A 19,541-nucleotide genomic window follows, 5' to 3' on the forward strand; every position below is an offset into this window, starting at 1 on the left:
CCAGATAAAAGCCATTCGAGCAACCTTCAGAGAGATCCGATTAAACGCAACATCGTCCCAAACTTGTTCATCAAGTCAATACAATAAACCAGTGATGGCGAACCTATGGCACAAGGGCTTATCTGCTGGTATGCGAGCCGTTGCCCTAGCTCAGCTCCAATGTGCATGGGTGTGCCGGCCAGCTGATTTTTGGCTCACACGGAGGCTTCAGAGAGTCTTCGGGGGGATGGGGGAGGGCGGTTTTACTCTGTCCCGGCTCCAGGGAAGCCTGGGGAGGGCAAAACACAAGCCTACTGGGCCCACCAGAAGTTGGGAAACAGGACTTTTCTGGCCTCCAGAGGGCCTCCGGGAGGACGGGGGAGCAGTTTCCAGCCTCCAGAGGGCCTCCGGGAGGATGGTGGAGCAGTTTCCAGCCTCCAGAGGGCCTCTGGGAGGACAGGGGAGCAGTTTCCAGCCTACAGAGGGCTTCCGGGAGGATGGGGGAGCAATTTCCAACCTACAGAGAGCCTCCGGGAGGATGGGGGAACAGTTTCCAGCCTACAGAGAGCCTCCGGGAGGATGGGGGAGGTTTCCAGTCTCCAGAGGGCCTCCGGGAGGATGGAGGAGCAGTTTCCAGCCTCCAGAGGGCCTCCGGGAGGATGGGGAAGCAGTTTCCAGCCTCCAGAGGGCCTCCGGGAGGACGGAGGAGCAGTTTCCAGTCTCCAGAGGGCCTCCGGGAGGATGGGGGAGCAGTTTCCAGCCCCCAGAGGGCCTCCGGGAGGATGGGGGAGGTTTCCAGTCTCCAGAGGGCCTCCGGGAGGATGGGGAAGCAGTTTCCAGCCTCCAGAGAGCCTCCGGGAGGATGGGGGAGGTTTCCAGTCTCCAGAGGGCCTCCGGGAGGATGGGGGAGGTTTCCAGCCTCCAGAGGGCCTCCGGGAGATGGAAGAAACCGTTTTCGCCCTCCCCAGGCATTGAATTATGGGTGTGGGCACTCGCGCATGTGTAATAATAGTGCACACCCACGCTCTTTCAGCACCCGAGGGAAAAAAAGGTTTGCCATCATTGGATTAAACGCGTCCCAAACCTGTCTATACTATAACCCCTAAAAAGCCATGTGACAAACGAAGACCACAACTGCCATCCTTATGTACAGTAGACTTTAACTTATGGGCCGTAGTTTGAGCCTGGAATTATGGTCATTAACTCGTGCCGGTTGTTTAAATAGGTCATCATGTCCATCACTCGACTTTATGACTTTGTAGCAGTGCTTAAGTGAAACTGCAGAATACCATGTTTGTTAAGTGTAAACCCATTGTCTATCACCTGTGGGGGAGTGGCTTGTTTATTTGTTTTGCCAGAAACCAAAAAGTTAACTTTGCTGGTTTCTGGCACTTCCTTATAATTTACGAGGCAGCCCATTAACCCTTTATGAGGAGCCTGCAGAGCCATAAAGGAGTTGCAACCACTTTAACCCGAAAGTCAACAAGCCCCAACGGTATGGAAAGAACCACTTTCTAGATTTATTTATTTATTTATTTATTTATTTATTTATTTATTTATTTATTTATTTATTTATTTATTTATTTATTTATTTATTTATTTATTTATTTATTTATTTATTTATTTATTTATTTATTTATTTATTAGATTTGTATGCCGCCCCTCTCCGTAGACTCGGGGCGGCTCACAACACAATAAAAACAGTTCCTGACAAATCTAATAATTTACAATTTAAAATTTAAAATAGTTTAAAAAACCCCCATTTTTTAAGCAGACATACATACAAACATACCATACATAAATTACATAGGCCCGGGGGAGATATCTCAGTTCCCCCATGCCTGATGACAGAGGTGGGTTTTGAGGAGTTTACAAAAGGCAAGGAGGGTAGGGGCAGTTCTAATCTCTGGGGGGAGCTGGTTCCAGAGAGTCGGGGCCGCCACAGAGAAGGCTCTTCCCCTGGGGCCCGCCAACCAACATTGTTTAGTCGACGGGACCCGGAGAAGGCCAACTCTGTGGGACCTAACTAGTCGCTGGGATTTGTGCAGCAGAAGGCGGTCTCGGAGATATTCTGCTCCGGTGCCATGAAGGGCTTTATAGGTCATAACCAACACTTTGAATTGTGACCGGAAATTGATCGGCAACCAATGCAGACTGCGGAGTGTTGGTGTGATATGGGCATACTTGGAGAAGCCCATGATTGCTCTCGCAGCTGCATTCTGCACGATCTGAAGTTTCCGAACACTTTTCAAAGGTAGCCCCATGTAGAGAGCGTTACAGTACTCGAGCCTCGAGGTGATGAGGGCATGAGTGACTGTGAGCAGTGACTCCCGGTCCAAATAGGGCCGCAACTGGCGCACCAGGAGAACCTGGGCAAACGCCCCCCTCACCACAGCTGAAAGATGGTTCTCTAATATGAGCTGTGGATCGAGGAGGACGCCCAAGTTGCAGACCCTCTCCGAGGGGGTCAATAATTCCCCCCCCCCCCAGGGTGCTAGACGGACAGATGGAATTGTCCTTGGGAGGCAAAATTGCAAAATCACAAAATACGGAAAAATACCACGGATTTTTACAGAACAAATATTTATTCCGACAGCTTCAGGAAAGGGGAAGAGAATCAGGTCTGGGAAAAATCTGACCCCTGCAGGACCCCGAAAATTGGCTGCGTGAATTCTGTGTTTTCTAAAGTAAGCGGCGGATAGAGGATAAGGGGGGTGGGTGGGGGGGAATGTGGCTTTTAAAAAATCCATCTCTTTAAATCTCAGCTGTCGTTCCCAACCAACTTTTCAATCTTGTTCTACCTTTTCTTCATCCAATTCAGCCTCCTCCTGCTCAGCCCTGGATCTCTTTTCTCCCACCTGCGCTCGGTTGCAGTCAAATTTAAGTATTTTCTTCCAGCTGTAGTAGTATTCGACACACTGAGAGACGGTCTTGGTTTGAATCTATGGAATAGAGGAGGAAAGAAGAAGTCGTTTCAATACGGCGCAAAAGAGAAGGAGTCCTTTTAAACCGCTAAACGAACAAGGTGTAGATCAGGGGTCTCCAAACTGGGTCACTTTAACACCTGTGGACTTTTCCACACTTGGAATACTGTGTCCAGTTCTGGAGACCTCACCTACAAAAAGATATGGACAAAATTGAACGGGTCCAAAGACGGGCTACAAGAATGATGGAAGGTCTTAAGCATAAAACGTATCAGGAAAGACTTCATGAACTCCATCTGTATAGTCTGGAGGACAGAAGGGAAAGGGGGGACATGGTCAAAACATTTAAATATGTCAAAGGGTTAAATAAGGTTCAGGAGGGAAGTGTTTTTAGTAGGAAAATGAACACAAGAACAAGGGGACACAATCTATGTACACTGAGAGCATCTGCACCAAAGACAAATTCCTTGTGTGTCCAATCACACTTGGCCAATAAAGAATTCTATTCTATTCTATTCTATTCTACTCTATTTTCAAATAGGTCCAAAGACGGGCTACAAAAATGGTGGAAGGTCTTCAGCATAAAACATATCAGGAAAGATTTCATGCACTCAATCTGTATAGTCTGGAGGACAGAAGGGAAAGGGGGGACACGATTGAAACATTTAAATATGTCAAAGGGTTAAATAAGGTCCAGAGAGGAAGTGTTTTTAATAGGAAAGTGAACCGTGTTTTAGGCGCCGTAGTTCTAGGCTTTCTAGGCCCAGGATTGTTTAATTTAATTAAAAAGGGTAGTAAATCACTTTTTTCCACTGCTGTTACAAATTTGAATGGTCACTGAATGAACAGTTGTGAGTTGAGGACTGCTTGTGACAATGTGAACTGCTCCAATGTAAATGAGCCACTGAGCTGGGCGCCCTGAGGACAATTAATGGATTGCAGAGGGAACAGAAAAGCCGGGATGTTCAGGGCAAAGGGCATATTTTTGGAAGACAAAAAATGAAAGTGCCCCTTGGTGGGAAGAAGGCTCACCTTCTTCTGTATGAGGTAGAAGTCCTTTTTGTGCAAGGCAAAGGATTTTTTGAACAACAGCTTCTCAGCAGGCGTCCAGAGGTGTGAACCTGAAAGCCCAACCAAGAGACAAATTAGCAATATAAGCACTCTGGTTTCACAAACTTTACCTCTTTGTTGTTGTCCTTTGGCTTATTTTGGGGGAAACCTTCTCACTGAGTTTGTCAATACATCTGGAAAACTCAACAGCCTAATTTGCTTCATTAATTAACATTTGACAGCCACACAGGCGAAACACTTCCCAATAAAGGAAACACAACAGTAGAAGTACAGTGGTCCCTCTACTTCCGAACGTCTTAAGACCAGGTTCTTAAGAAGAAAAGTTTGTAAGAAGAAGCAGTTTTTCCCATAGGAATCAATGTAAAAGCAAATAATGCGTGCGATTGGGGAAACCACAGGGAGGGTGGAGGCCCCGTTTCCTCCCAAGAGATTCCTAGAGAGGCCCCACGGAGGCTTCTCCCTGCCTTTCTGGCCCTGTTTCCTCCCAAGAGATTCCTAGAGAGGCCCCATGGAGGCTTCTCCCTTCTTTTTCAGGCCCTGTTTCCTCCCAGGAGATTCCTAGAGAGGCCCCACGGAGGCTTCTCCTTTCCTTTTCTGGCCCTGTTTCCTCCCAGGAGATTCCTACAGAGGCCCCATGGAGGCTTCTCCCTTCCTTTTCAGGCCCTGTTTCCTCCCAAGAGATTCCTAGAGAGGCCCCATGGAGGCTTCTCCCTTCCTTTTCAGGCCCTGTTTCCTCCCAGGAGATTCCTAGAGAGGCCCCATGGAGGCTTCTCCCTTCCTTTTCAGGCCCTGTTTCCTCCCAAGAGATTCCTACAGAGGCCCCACGGAGGCTTCTCCTTTCCTTTTCTGGCCCTGTTTCCTCCCAGGAGATTCCTAGAGAGGCCCCACGGAGGCGTCTCCCCGCCTTTTCAGGCCCTGTTTCCTCCCAGGAGATTCCTAGAGAGGCCCCACGGAGGCTTCTCCCTGCCTTTTCCGGCCCTGTTTCCTCCCAGGAGATTCCTAGAGAGGCCCCACGGAGGCTTCTCCCCGCCTTTTCCGGTTACAGTTTCGGAGGCTCGGGTTTGTAAGAGGAAAATGGTTCTTGAGAAGAGGCAAAAAATTCTTGAACACCCGGTTCTTATCTAGAAAAGTCCGTAAGTAGCGGCATTCTTAGGTAGAGTTACCACTGTATTTCCTATCTCAATAGTGGGCGGAATATTAATGTTTCTCTTTTACTAGTATCATGTATAGTAATATTATTATTTCTATTCCACAAATACGTACGACAAAAACAAACAAATAAATAAAAATAATTGACCAATTTCCCCCAAAATTTAAATTAACAGTTAAATTAACTTGACATCCCTTTTTATTTCTGCGTAACTCCTAATTTTTAAACCTTGGAACTTCTTTTTTCTTCCGAGGAGTTAACTTCGCCTTGCCAAATATCACTGATTTTACAATGAATGCCAAAACTTGAAATTTTCCATTTTTCTTTTCCTATTTGTTAAGAACTGGACTTTTTGCCCTCATAAAATTGAGGATGGAAAAAGAACAATGAACTTAAAGTACAGTGATACCTTGTCTTACAAACTTAATTGGTTCCGGGATGAGGTTCTTAAGGTGAAAAGTTTGTAAGACGAAACAGTGTTTTCCATAGGAATCAATGGAAAAGCGATTAATGGGTGCAAACCCAAAATTCACCCCTTTTGCCAGCCGAAGCGCCCGTTTTTGCGCTGCTGGGATTCCCCTGAGGCTCCCCTCCATGGGAAACCCCACCTCCAGACTTCCATGTTTTTCTGATGCTGCAGGGAAATCCCAGCATCACAAAAATGAGGCTTTGCTGGCAATGGAAGTTTGGAGGTGGGGATTCCCAGTGAAGGGAGCATGAGTGAAATTGCAGCATCGCAAAAACACCGAAGTCCTCGAAACCCCACTTCCAGATCTCTGTGTTTTTGCGATGCTGCGATTTCACTGAGGCTCCCCTCACTGGGAAACTCCACCTCCGGACTTCCGTTGCCAGCGAAGCACCCGTTTTTGCACTGCTGGGAATCTCCTGCAGCATCACAAAAACACGGAAGTCCGGAGGTGGGGTTTCCCATGGAGGGGAGCCTCAGGGGAATCCCAGAAGCAAAAAAACGGGTGCTTCGCTGGCAACAGAAGTCCAGAGGTGGGGCATCCTAGCAGCAGTGGTGGGTTTGTAAGGTGAAAATAGTTTGTAAGAAGAGGCAAAAAAATCTTAAACCCCGGGTTTGTATCTTGAAAAGTTTGTATGACGAGGCGTTTGTAAGACGAGGTATCACTGTATTTCCAAAGGGTACAACTTCTTCTATTCAAAACGTTGACATCCTCGAAGAAAACAAGAGATGGGCTCGCTGTGCAACCCCACTGCTCCTGCTGCTAAATTTAAATTTCTACTGTTACTACTACTACTACTACTAACACTGATGCTGTTACCTAGTTTGGCCCATGAAACGTCCACAACAAACCACCCAGCTCAGAAACTCTTCCTCCCCCTCTGAAGCAACCCAATCCACCACAACCACACAACCCCACTGCTCCAGCTGCTAAATTTAAATACCTTAAACCCCAGGGCTATGCATCTTGACCAACAGAGGTCATCTTCTTTTACCTGAGTAATGGTAGTTAGCAAGAGGGTGGCCAGGAGGCTTCTGTGGCCCTTGGAGTAGCATCATATCCAGTGCTTCCTAGAATTGGATTTAGAGAAGACAATCATTGCAACTCTTGCCAAGTAGAAAGAGGCAGATTATATAAGTGTGTATACTATATAAGATTATACAGGTGTGTAAAACAATGGCTGCCAACCTGCCTTTCATTGAGGACCTGTAGACTGCACGAGTCCAAAAGAGGGCGGGGAAAATATTTACTGACCCCTCGCATCCTGGACACAAACCGTTTCAACTCCTACCCTCCAAACGTCGCTACAGAGCACTGCACACCAAGACAACTAGACACAAGGACAGTTTTTCCCCGAACGCCATCACTCTGCTAAACAAATCATTCCCTCAACACTGTCAGACTTCCTACTAAATCTGCACTTCTACTAGTTTTTCCCCCATCATTCCTATCACCCTTTTCCTCCCACTTAAGAATGTATGACTGTCACTTGTTGCTTGTATCCTAAGATTTTTATTAATATTGCTTCTTCATTGCTTATTTGACCCCTATGACAATCATTAAGTGTTGTACCACATGATTCTTGACATATAATTTTCTTTTATGTACACTGAGAGCATCTACACCAAGACAAATTCCTTGTGTGTCCAATCACACTTGGCCAATAAAAACTTCTATTCTATTCTATTCTATTCTATTCTATTCTATTCTATTCTAAGCTTTAATATGATTCAGTTGCTTTTGGATTTACTCGTGCCATCAACTACTGTGTTTTTTATTATCTATCTATCTATCTATCTATCTATCTATCTATCTATCTATCTTCTATTTATCTATCTATCTATCTTCTATCTATCTATCTTCTATCTATCTATCTATCTATCTTCTATTTATCTAGCTCTCTAGCTCTCTAGCTCTCTACTATTTATCTATCTATCTATCTATCTATCTATCTATCTTCTATTTATCTATGTATCTATGTATCTATGTATCTATCTTCTATTTATCTATGTATGTATGTATGTATGTATCTATCTATCTATGTATGTATGTATCTATCTATGTATCTAGCTAGCTAGCTAGCTATCTAGCTAGCTAGCTAGCTATCCATCCATTCATCCATCCATCCATCCATCCATCCATCCTTACCAAAATGTTTCCTTGAGCTTCGTGCAGACAATGTATGGCGAGTTCCAAATTGGTCCCTCCGCCTGGCATAGCGCTGGAGCAGGCCAACTTTAGCAGATCTGTCACTGTAAGGGAATCCGTTTTTTAGAAACATAGAAACATAGAAGACTAATGGCAGAAAAAGACCTCATTATTATTATTATTATTAATCCGCCCCGAGTCTGCGGAGAGGGGCGGCATACAAATCTAATAAATTTTATTTATTGATTGATTGATTGATTGATTGATTTGTATCCCCACGGATGTCGAAGCAGAGCGTGCACGTGGAGCGGGAAAAACCTCCAAAGAGGAGCAAAATTGTGTCCCCGCACCTTTTTTCTGGGTCTCCTTGTTGGTGACGATGTCTCCCCAGGGCTTCCAGACCAGTGAGGCCGGGTGCTCATAGTCCTCGATAGTAGATCTGTCCTGGAGATCGGGGATATCTGCCTGGAATCGGCTTCCAATGTTAATGTGCCTGGAGTGACGGAAAAAAGCTGTGAAACAAGTGAATTCCTTTCTTTTTTTAATAAAAAAGCATGAACGACGAGGTTAACTAATTGGAAAGAAAAAGAAGAAAGAGTTGATGTGAGATCTTAGAAGAGGGGCTTTTTAAATAATAATAATAACAACAACAAAACAACAACAATACTATTAATAATAATAATTATTATTATCTTTTGTATCCATTTTATATTATTATTATTATTATTATTATTATTATTATTATTATTATTATTATTATTATTATGTCAGTACAACACAGCAAACGAGATCACTATGCTGGATTTCGTATTTCATCACCAGTCGGGCGCTTCCCAAGCACCTAGGACTGCGCGATGTAGCGGCGAATTATGTTTGCCGATCCCAGTAAAGCGGCCTTTTGCAATTGACAGGTGGAGATTTTGCCAATTCCGATGGTTTTCAAATGTCCGCTGAGATCCTTTGGCCCTGCGTCCAGCGTGCCAAGGACCACTGGGACCACTTTCACGGGCTTATGCCAGAGTCGTTGCAGCTCGATTTTTAGATCTTCGCATTTCACTAATTTCTCTAGCTGCTTCTCCTCAATTCTGCTGTCTCCTGGGATTGCGATGTCAATGATTCATACTTTCTTTTTCTCCACGATCACAATGTCTGGTGTATTGTTGTTATTATTATTATTATTATTATTATTATTACAGCTGCTGCAAAAAGATTGCACAGACTGACTACAAGCATAGACACGATGCTGTGGCACAGATGATCCACTGGAACTTGTGCCAGAACTACCATTTACCAGTGGCAAAGAACTGGTGGGATCATAAGCCCGAAAAAGGGGTCGAAAAGGAGCAAGCAAAACTACTGTGGGACTTCCGACTTCAGACTGACCGAATTCTGAAGCATAACACACCAGACATTGTGATCGTGGAGAAAAAGAAAGTATGGATCATCGACATCGCAATCCCGGGAGACAGCAGAATTGAGGAGAAGCAGCTAGAGAAATTAGTGAAATACGAAGATCTAAAAATCGAGGTGCAACGACTCTGGCATGAGCCCGTGAAAGTGGTCCCAGTGGTCCTTGGCACGCTGGGCACAGTGCCAAAGGATCTCAGCGGACATTTGAAAACCATCGGAATTGACAAAATCTCCACCTGTCAATTGCAAAAGGCCGCTTTAGTGGGATCGGCAAACATAATTCGCCGCTACATCACGCAGTCCTAGGGGCTTGGGAAGTGCCCGACTGGTGATGAAATACAAAATCCAGCATAGTGATCTTGTTTGCTGTGTCGTATTGACATAATAATAACAACAACAAGAACAACGAGTTAGAAGGGACCCTGGAGGTCTTCTAGTCCAGGGGTAGGCAAGGTTGGCTCTTCTATGACTTGTGGACTTCAACTCCCAGAATTCCTGAGCCAGGAATTGGGAGATGGAGTCCACAGGTCATAGAAGAGCCAACTTTGTCTACCCATGACCTAATGGAATTAGGAGGTACCCCGAAAGCTCTCTGCAGGACAGGAGATGGGCTCTTAACGGAGGAATTTTTAAATTGACAGCAAATGAGATCAGAGGAGCCTTTCTCAGTGGAACCATCCCGATTACAGATCCTCTCCTAAAAGCGAAGCTGATCGCTGATCAATTTTAAAACAAAGCCCAGGCCATTTCAGTGTGCTAGCTTTTTACGAGGCTTGCTTGGCTGGTTTTTTTTTTTTCAAAATTGTGTCCATAGTTCCCTCTAAGCTGAGCAGTGAGCAATCGCTCACTTAAAAATCATCATCAACTCAGAGTTTTCCAAACCTGCCCAGAAGCCGAGGGGAAAAGAGTGAGAGGGAAGGAGAGAGAGAGGAAGAGAGGAAGAGAGAGAAACAGATAGAAAAAAGAGAGGAAGGAAAAGAGAAAGAAAAAGAATGGGAGTAAGGAAGAGAGAAAGAAAATCAAAATCTATTTTGAAACTAGCTCAACTATTTAAGTGGCATTTTGATACTGATAGAGTTGCCCTATTATGAGCTCCCTGTTATAGACACACAGTACAGTATTTTATTTTGAAATTCTCTGAGGCAAAACAGGGTGGGGTTGTTTTTTTTTGTTTGTTTGTTTGTTTGTTTATTATTTCTGTGCCGCCCAGTCCCGAAGGGACTGCCGCTCAGACACTATACTTTTCCGCCCACCCCAAAAAAAAATTAGAGGGAACACTGATTGTGTCATCTAGTTTGTCTCTTGTTTTTGCAAACCACCTTGTGAAGCTAAAAGAATTAAAAACAGGTGTATAAATTAAACAGCCAAGAGAAGGAGATTTGAGCAAAGAATACATGGAAGAAACAATTATGGAAGAACAGTTACGATAGTCTAGTTCAGTGTTTCCCAACCTTGGCCACTTGAAGATATTTGGACTTCAACTCCCAGAATTCCCCAGCCAGCATCCACTGGTGGGGAATTCTGGGAGTTGAAGTCCAAATATCTTCAAGTTGCCAAGGTTGGGAAACACTGGTCTAGTTATTGCACTTTGAAAGCTACCCGTCATTAAAAAGGAGAGACTATTTAAGGTGTTAATTTGCACCCTCTGGTTAACGCTGTCGTCACTTACGGTTCTATGTTAATTTTGGTAGTGTCTTTCACAAGGGAGAATAAAAAGGCTCCATCCATTCCATCTGAAAATAAAAGCACCAGTTGAAAACAAAACCAACATTTATGGAATCTTTCTCTTCTCTTTATCATTGTCATCTGCAACCTCAGCAGCAGGACGAAGGGCTGGACCCAGATGGTTCCATTTTTCACGGCTGTTTTACGGGTTTAAATATAAAACATCCCCCCCCCCAAAAAAATCTATTTTTAAACCTCAAAGAGCCAAAAAAAAAAGAGAGAGATAAAAATGCAGGTGTTTGGTGACATTAGAGCATTTTCAATGGTTTATTTATTTATAAACTTTTATTGGCCATCCACACCTTACCACAGGATAACTCATTAGCAATAACTATGATAAATACAGAACTATATTCTTTTTTTGGGGGGGGAGATAGATTGGAAGTAGGAAAATGTGAAGGAAGGAAGGAAGGAAGGAAGGAAGGAAGGAAGGAAGGAAGGAAGGAAGGAAGGAAGGAAGGAAGGAAGATCGAAACATAGAAGACTGACAGCAGAAAAAGACCTCATGGTCCATCTAGTCTGCCCTTATACTATTTCCTGTATTTTATCTTAGGAAAGAAAGAAAGAAAGAAGAGAAAGAAAGAAAGGAAGAAAGAAAGAAAGGAGGACAGAAGGGAGAAGGGGAGGGATAGAAAAAGAAAAGGAAAAGAAAGAGAGGGAGGGAGGGAAGAGAGAAGAAAGAGAGGGAGGACAGATGGAAGGGAGGAAGAAGGAAAGGAAGAAAAAGAAAAGGGAGGAAGGAGAAGGGAGGAAGGAAGGAAGGAAGGAAAGAAGAAAGAAAGGAAGAAAGAAAGAAAGTAGAAGGGAAGGAGGGATAGAAAAGGAAAAGAAAGAGAGGGAGGGAGGGAAGAGAGAAGAAAGAGAAAGGGAGGGAGGACAGATGGAAGGGAGGAAGAAGGAAAGAAAGAAAAGGGAGGGAGGAAGGAGAAGGAAGGAAAGAAGGAAAGAAAGGAAGGAAGAAAAGAAAGAAAGGAAGAAGAGAAAGAGAAAGGGAGGGAGGACAGAAGGGAGAACGGAAGGAGTGATAGAAAAAGAAAAGGAAAAGAAAGGGAGGGAGGACAGATGGAAGGGAGGAAGAAGGAAAGGAAGAAAAAGAAAAGGGAGAGAGGAAGGAGAAGGAAGGAAGGAAGGGAGAGAGAGAGAGAGAGAGGGAGAGGAGAGGAGAGGAGGGAAGGAGAGAGGGGTATACAAATAGTGCATTTATTTCGCATGGGGCAGCTTCATGCCAATCTCCCAGAGGATGAGGGCTGGGCATTTACCTAAAACGGAGGTGTACATGGAGACCGGAGTGGGGTTTGTGGAGGTCGAGCAGAGGGAGTTGAAGTAGAGCCCGGAGCCCTCTCGAAGGGGGCTGAGCATCGGGGGCGGCGTGTACGGAGAGTACTGCATTAAGCCTTGAAGGAAATGGTCCATGAGGAAGACAGGCGAGCGGAGGTTGCTCTGGTAGCATCCTCCGGGGCCAGGCTGGCCCTCGTTCTCGGCAGGCGAAGGTGGCGGGATGAGCAGGGACTTGGGGTGCGCTCGCTTCTTCTTCTTCTTCGGGGGCATGCCTTCCTGGAGATCTTTATCATCCTGGCTTTCCTTCTCATCGGCCTGACCCAAAAGAAATACACGGAGCCAAGGAGTTTAGGTTGATTAAGCGGAAAAGGGGGAAAAAAAATTAAGGTAGCCTGCACAGGTGGGGCATCCTTAAAAGGAGTAATGGAGAGGGGCGGCATACAAATCCAATCAATCAATCAATCAATCAATCATCTTTGTCCCAACTATTCAAGCTACGAAAGACCTACCTAGAATCCCATTGTACACTGCTCAAAAAAAGGGAACACTCAAAGAACCCACCCTAGATCTGAATGAATGGAATATTTTTTATTTTATTTTTTATTTTTTTTAAAAAGCAGATGATCATAAAATGTGGCCGATACTGCCGATGATAGAATATAGCTGATCTGGCTACCAAGTTCAATACTGATATTCTCGTTGAATACTTCGTTCTGTACAAAGTTCAATGTGCTGACAACACCTGAAATTGATGGTCAATCAGTGTTGCTTCCTAAGTGGACAGTTTGAGTCCACAGAAGTTTGATTTACTTGGAGTTATATTCTGTTGTTGAAGTGTTCCCTTTATTTTTTTGAGCAATGTATTTATAAGTGGGAATGCTACACACTGCAAGGATCCAGCAATTTAATAATAATAATAATAATAATAATAATAATAATAATAATAATAATAATAATAATTTATTAAATTTGTATGCCGCCCCTCTCCATAGACTCGGGGCGGCTCACAGCAACACTAAAACAATAGAGACAAATCTAATAATTAAAACTATAGCTAAAACCCATTATCTTTAAAAAACAGTCGATACTACACCATCATGCCCACTCATAACTTTAATGGTCAGAAAGGGGAAACATTAATTGCCCCATGCCTCTTGCAAAAGGCGAGGAGGGTGGGAGCAATTTGACTCTCTGGGGGGACTTGATTCCAGAGGGCCGGGGCCGCCACAAAGAAGGCTCTCCCCCAGGCCCCGCCAGACGACATTGTTGGGTCATTATAGTATCCAGCCCAGCCTCAGTTGTCAACTCACGAAGCTCTCTTGGTCGAAGCTTTATCTAGAATCCACTATACCCAGGTTGTCTCTTACACCATCAAACAGCTTCGACTTAAGAACTTTTTTCTATAATAATAATAATAATAACCCCGATAACCAAAGGATTTATTGATATTAGCCTACCAAGACATTTGTATGCCGCCCCGAGTCTACGGAGAGGGGCGGCATACAAATTCAATAAGTAAGTAAGTAAGTAAGTAAGGTAGGTAAGTAAGTAAGTAAGTAAGTAAGTAAGTAAGTAAGTAAGTAAATAAATAAAATAAATAAATTAAATTAAATTAAATAAATAAATAAATCACAATCAAGATCTACCCACAGTACCAAATATATCGGGTTTGATACCATATTAAATGCTATCTCCTAGGAATTGGAGCCAGTCAAAGATGCTCAGAAAATCGCTTATCTGTACCGCCTGCTTCATGCCCAGAGGATTTCAAAAACTCGACACTGAACAACCATGCGGGTCGGGGAATCAACAGCCAAATAAAAAAAGGAATTACTGCGACAGTCTAATTTTCATTAAAAATCAAAGTACTTTAAAGAAGGTTGAAAGCCGCAGTCCTGAAGGGAAACTGAAAGTGCCAATTCCGTTAGCGACGGGATTGTGACATCACTATGATGTTCTTCCAGACTACAAATGTTGATCCACGACAAGGATGGGGCACCATGGCCCCTTTGTGGACTTCAACTCCCAGAATTCCTGAGCCAGCTATGAGAATTCTGGGAACCGGAGTCCCTAAGTCATAAAGGGGCCATCGTTCCCCACTAGCGACTTCAGACTTTACTCATTCGTAAAAGCTAGTGCTGGCTGGCGGGAGACTTTTAAAACGTACACTTTTGTAATTTCACCCACTAATCATTTTCATTTAACGGCCCTGTAATCGCTGGGCCACCGAATGGAGCTAGTGGGGTGATGCCCTTCCTGTCACCGATGCGGAGTTTTGTTCAGCAGAGATATTCTCATTGTGCCCAGAGAGAGACAAATACAGTAGTACCTCTAGATACGAGTTTAATTCGTTCCAGAACGGAGCTCGTATGTCGATCAACTCGTATCTGGAACAAATGGCTTTAGACTTTGTTTTTCCCCGCCCAGATAACCAGAAGCAAGGATTCTTGCGCCACCTAGTGGAAGCTCGGCTCGTATCCCGAATTTGAGCTCGGGTGTCGAACAGAAATTTCGCTCCCGTCGTGGCTCGTAACTTGGAATACTCGCATGTGGAGCAGCTCGTATCTAGAGGTACTACTGGATCTGCCTCTACTTAGGGGGGAACTCACAGCCTCCCGATTGGGAGGGGAGAATTCCACCTCTAGGCCCCCACACCACTCCATTACACCCACTAAAACTTCACCCACATAGCAACTATGAAATGGCGGCTTCTATTCCTCTGGTGGATTTTACTCAGCAGCAGTCCTACCCTATCTGTTGAGGACATGATGGTTTCTGTTTTTCTTTAAGGGGGACGCAGAAGAGATACTGAGAAATCCCTGAACTTCTAGGTCCAACAGGGAGGAAGGAGAAGTAATGGCCTACGTGTGGCCTGCTTCCTTTAGGGTTTGGCTTGTGACATAAACGTGGCTGTCCTCAACTCAAGATGCTGGTGTGCTGCATCACAACGGGGTCATGATTAGGTAGCTTGAGGCAAATCATTGTTGGTTGGTCCTTTCCCAAGCAAGCTTCCCCTCTTCCCCTCCATGGGGAGAGTCAGCCCCACAGATATAACCCTTTCCAGACAGCAATAGCATTTAGCTTATTATTATTATTATTATTATTATTATTATTATTATTATTATTATTATTAATTAGATTTGTACGCCACCCCTCTCCGAAGACTCGGGGCGGCTCACAACAGTAATACAAAAACAATGTAACAGTGAGACAAATCTAATATTAAAATAAAACATATCTAAAACCCCAACCATTTAAAACCATACAACACATACATACCAAACATAAAATATAAAAGCCTGGGGGAGGATGTCTCAGTTCCCCCATGCCTGGCGATAAAGGTGGGTCTTGAGTAATTTGCGAAAGACAAGGAGGGTGGGGGCTGTTCTAATCTCTGGGGGGAGTTGATTCCAGAGGGCTGGGGCCGCCACAGAGAAGGCTCTTCCCCTGGGGCCCGCCAAACAACATTGTTTGGTCGATGGGACCCCGGAGAAGGCCAACTCTGTGGGACCTTATCGGCCGTTGGGATTCGTGCAGTAGAAGGCGGTTCCGGATGTATTCTAGTCCAATGCCATGTAGGGCTTTGTAATAATAACAACAACAACAGAGTTGGAAGGGACCTTGGAGGTCTTCTAGTCCAACCCCCTTGTTTAGGCAGAAAACCTTACACCAGTGTTTCCCAACCTTGGCAACTTGAAGATATTTGGACTTCAACTCCCAGAATTCCCCAGCCAGCATTCGCTGGCTGGGGAATTCTGGGAGTTGAAGTCCAAATATCTTCAAGTTGCCAAGGTTGGGAAACACTCCCCTACACTACTTCAGACAAATGGTTATCCAACATCTGCTTAAAACCTCCAGTGTTGGGGCATTCGCAGCTTCTGGAGGCAACTTCTGTTCCACTGATTGTTCTAACTGTCAGGAAATTCCTCCTGAGTTCCAAGTTACTTAGAAACATAGAAACATAGAAGTCTGACGGCAGAAAAAGACCTCATGGTCCATCTCGTCTGCCCTTATACTATTTCCTGTATTTTATCTTACAATGGATATATGTTTATCCCAGGCATGTTTAAATTCAGTGACTGTGGATTGACCAACTACGTCTGCTGGAAGTTTGTTCCAAGCATCTACTACTCTTTCAGTCAAGTCATATTTTCTCACGTTGCTTCTAATCTTTCCCCCAACTAACTTCAGATTGTGTCCCCTTGTTCTTGTGTTCACTTTCCTATTAAAAACACTTCCCTCCTGAACCTTATTGAAGCTATTCATTTTATCTTGTCATTTAAGATGAATATGCTTTATTATTTATTTATTTATTTATTTATTTATTTATTTATTTATTTATTTATTTACTTATTTAGTCCAATACATAATACCCATTGAAGAGAATAGATATGTCATAATATAAATAATAAAAGAATAGAAGAAAAGATATAAAAGTGTAGGTGAACGTATTTGAAAGGTAGAAAAAGATAAATGAGATAAGGAGAGACCATTGGACAGGGGACGGGAGGCACACTAGTGCAGGGGTCCCCAACCACCGGGCCGTGGACCAGTACCGGGCCGCGGGGCATGTTGCACCGGTCCGTGGAGTCAGCAGCTGCCGGCCCTCATGCCGCCACCCCCTCCCTCCAGCGCTTCGCCTCCCGCCGGGCAAGAGGCCTCGGGAGGCAGGTTCTGCCGGCCACAGGACGATGGATGGGACAGAGGGGCGGGAAGGACCGAGAGGCTCAAGCCTCTTTTGGCTTCTGCCACGGGGCGCTTTTGCGTTTTTGGCTGGGGGGAGGCAGGAGGGCCAGCCTGACCCCCTCTCTCCAGCGCTTAGCTCCCGCTGGGCAAGAGGGCTTGGGAGGCAGGTTCTGCCGGCCACAGGACGATGGCAGGAAAGAGGGGCGGGGAGGACCAGCACCCCCATGCTTAATCCCGCCCCCAACCACGCCCCTTTCCACCCCCACTGGGCCATAGAAAAATTGTCTTGCTGAAACTGGTCCCTGGTGGAAAAAACGTTGGGGACCACTGCACTAGTGCACTTATGCACACCCCTTAATATGATGAAATTGACAGCACCCACTTGCTGTTGGTTGGCAGCCATTATGGGTACCGAGACAGGCATAACGATCGGCGCCACTTGTCCGTCTTCTGAAAATCTCTTGGTTTCCGGAAGAACTGCTCGGTCTGCTGCTACCTGGAAGGGCCACTTCTCTAACTCATAGGCCTTAAAAGAAATACAAAGAGAAATATGCTCTTCAAGCAATGGGACTGCCAGCTCTTATGCAAACACTGGTGCGTTCTTTTAAATTGCAGGTACAGTGTTCCCTCGATTTTCGCGGGTTCAAACTTCACGAATAGCCTATACCACGGTTTTTTAAAAAATATTAATTAAAAAATACTTCAGTTTTTTCCCCACCCGATGACGTCATATGTCATTGCCAAACTAATAATTTTTGCAAATAAATAACAAAAAAAAATTTATTGTTAATAAATAATTATGTTTATAAATATCAGGATCACTAAGTGTCTTATTCAATGGTGAGTACCAGTAATAATGGTGAGTAAATGGTTGTTAAGGGAATGGGAAGTGGTAATTTAGGGGTTTAAAGTGTTAAGGGATGGCTTGGGATACTGTCCATAGCCAAAAATGGTGTATTTACTTCCGCATCTCTACTTCGCGGAAATTCAACTTTCACGGGCGGTCTAGGAACGCATCCCCCGCGGAAATCGAGGGAACACTGTACAGTAATCCCTCGCTACTTCGCAGTTCATCGTTCACGGATTCGCTACTTCACGGGTTTTCAAAGGGGGGCTTAAATTTTATTTATTTTATTTTATTTATTAGATTTGTATGTCGCCCCTCTCCGAAGACACGGGGCGGCTCACAACAGTAATAAAAACAATATAGCAGTGGAACAAATCTGATATTAAAAAACATATAAAACCCTATCGTTATTTTTAAAGAAACCAAACAGCACATTCATACCAAACATAAAACAAAGTATAAAAAAGCCTGGGGGAAAGGCGTCTCAACTCCCCCATGCCTGGCGGTATAAGTGAGTCTTGAATAGTTTACGAAAGACAGGGAGGGTGGGGGTAGTTCTAATCTCCGGGGGGAGTTGGTTCCAGAGGGCCGGGGCCGCCACAGAGAAGGCTCTTCCCCTGGGTCCCGCCAAGCGACATTGTTGTTAGGGGAGATGTCAATTTCTCCATGCCTGGCGGCAGAGGTGAGTTTTCAACAACTTGCGAAAGGCGAAGGGGGGGGGCAGTTCTGATGTCCGGGGGGCTGTTGGTTCCAGAGGGCCGGGGCCACCACAGAGAAGGAAGAAGAAGATGCAGGTTCAGAGAAGCACCGAGGACCCCCACTGATAGCAGAATATAAGCTACGTCCGACTAAAACGTGGAGAGTTCATTATCCGCGAAGGCCGACTCCTTTTTTTATGGGCTATTTCAGCGTTATTGCAATGGACATTGATTTACCAAGGCGATATTCCTTTTACCTGCTGTTTTTCCTTCCCTGACGGAGACTGCCACTGCTCGTCATAGAAACACATGTGGCTATTCAGGCCCCTTTCGGTATAAAACAGCTGGTTGCAGGTTGCACATCAAAAGCTGTTCCCTTTCTCACTCCTGTCTCCAGCATCTGCCTCAGACTTACTACTGTTGGCAACAATCGACGTAAGCAAGGTCAGAAACAAGGTAAGGTGGAACCCACCCCTGGTGCGTATGTATGTGCGCGCATGAATACACACAGAGACATATGCTTACATACGCTGATATTTCCGGCAGTTATTAAAGCGTCATGCGCCCCCGCTTACCATCCAGGAGAAAAGCATTCCTCTTTGACTGCATTAGTAAAGCTGTAGATATTTCCACCCTGTTTTTTTTTCAAAGAAAGAACGAAATTAATTAATCTACAGATGAGGGCTGTTATTTATTCATTCATTCATTCATTCATTCATTCATTCTTTCATTCATTCATTCTTTCATTCACTCATTCTTTCTTTCTTTCTTTCTTTCATTCACTCACTCTTTCTTTCTTTCTTTCATTCATTCATTCTTTCATTTGTTTGTTTGTTCGTTCATTCTTTCATTCTTTCTTTCTTTCTTTCATTCTTTCATTCATTCATTCATTCTTTCATTCATTCATTCATTCATTCTTTCATTCATTCATTTGATTATTTGATTTGTATGCCGCCCCTTTCGTTCGTTCTTTCATTCATCCATTCTTTCTTTCTTTCTTTCTTTCTTTCTTTCTTTCATTCATTCATTCATTCATTCATTCATTCATTCATTCATTCATTCATTCATTTGATTATTTGATTTGTATGCCAACCCTCTCCGTAGACTCGGGGCGGGTAACAAAAATAATAAAACAGCATATGACAAATATTTAAAATA

The 19,541-nt window shown here is 44.2% G+C and overlaps 1 protein-coding gene across 1 annotated transcript in view; it reads right to left on the reverse strand.

Annotated features, from left to right (window-relative positions):
• The window catches only part of ZNF541 (zinc finger protein 541), a 33,802-nt gene that overhangs the window by 1,952 nt on the left and 12,309 nt on the right, over positions 1 to 19,541 (reverse strand). The window contains 10 exon segments of the mRNA XM_070763925.1: positions 2,781 to 2,921; positions 3,936 to 4,024; positions 6,586 to 6,661; positions 7,740 to 7,843; positions 8,090 to 8,232; positions 10,819 to 10,882; positions 12,134 to 12,467; positions 17,221 to 17,364; positions 18,641 to 18,800; positions 18,959 to 19,017. Of these exon segments, the coding sequence (XP_070620026.1) occupies positions 2,781 to 2,921; positions 3,936 to 4,024; positions 6,586 to 6,661; positions 7,740 to 7,843; positions 8,090 to 8,232; positions 10,819 to 10,882; positions 12,134 to 12,467; positions 17,221 to 17,364; positions 18,641 to 18,800; positions 18,959 to 19,017 (1,314 nt within the window).

The sequence above is a fragment of the Erythrolamprus reginae genome, chromosome 11 (assembly GCF_031021105.1).
Source record: "Erythrolamprus reginae isolate rEryReg1 chromosome 11, rEryReg1.hap1, whole genome shotgun sequence".
NCBI classification, from domain to species: Eukaryota; Metazoa; Chordata; class Lepidosauria; order Squamata; family Dipsadidae; genus Erythrolamprus; species Erythrolamprus reginae.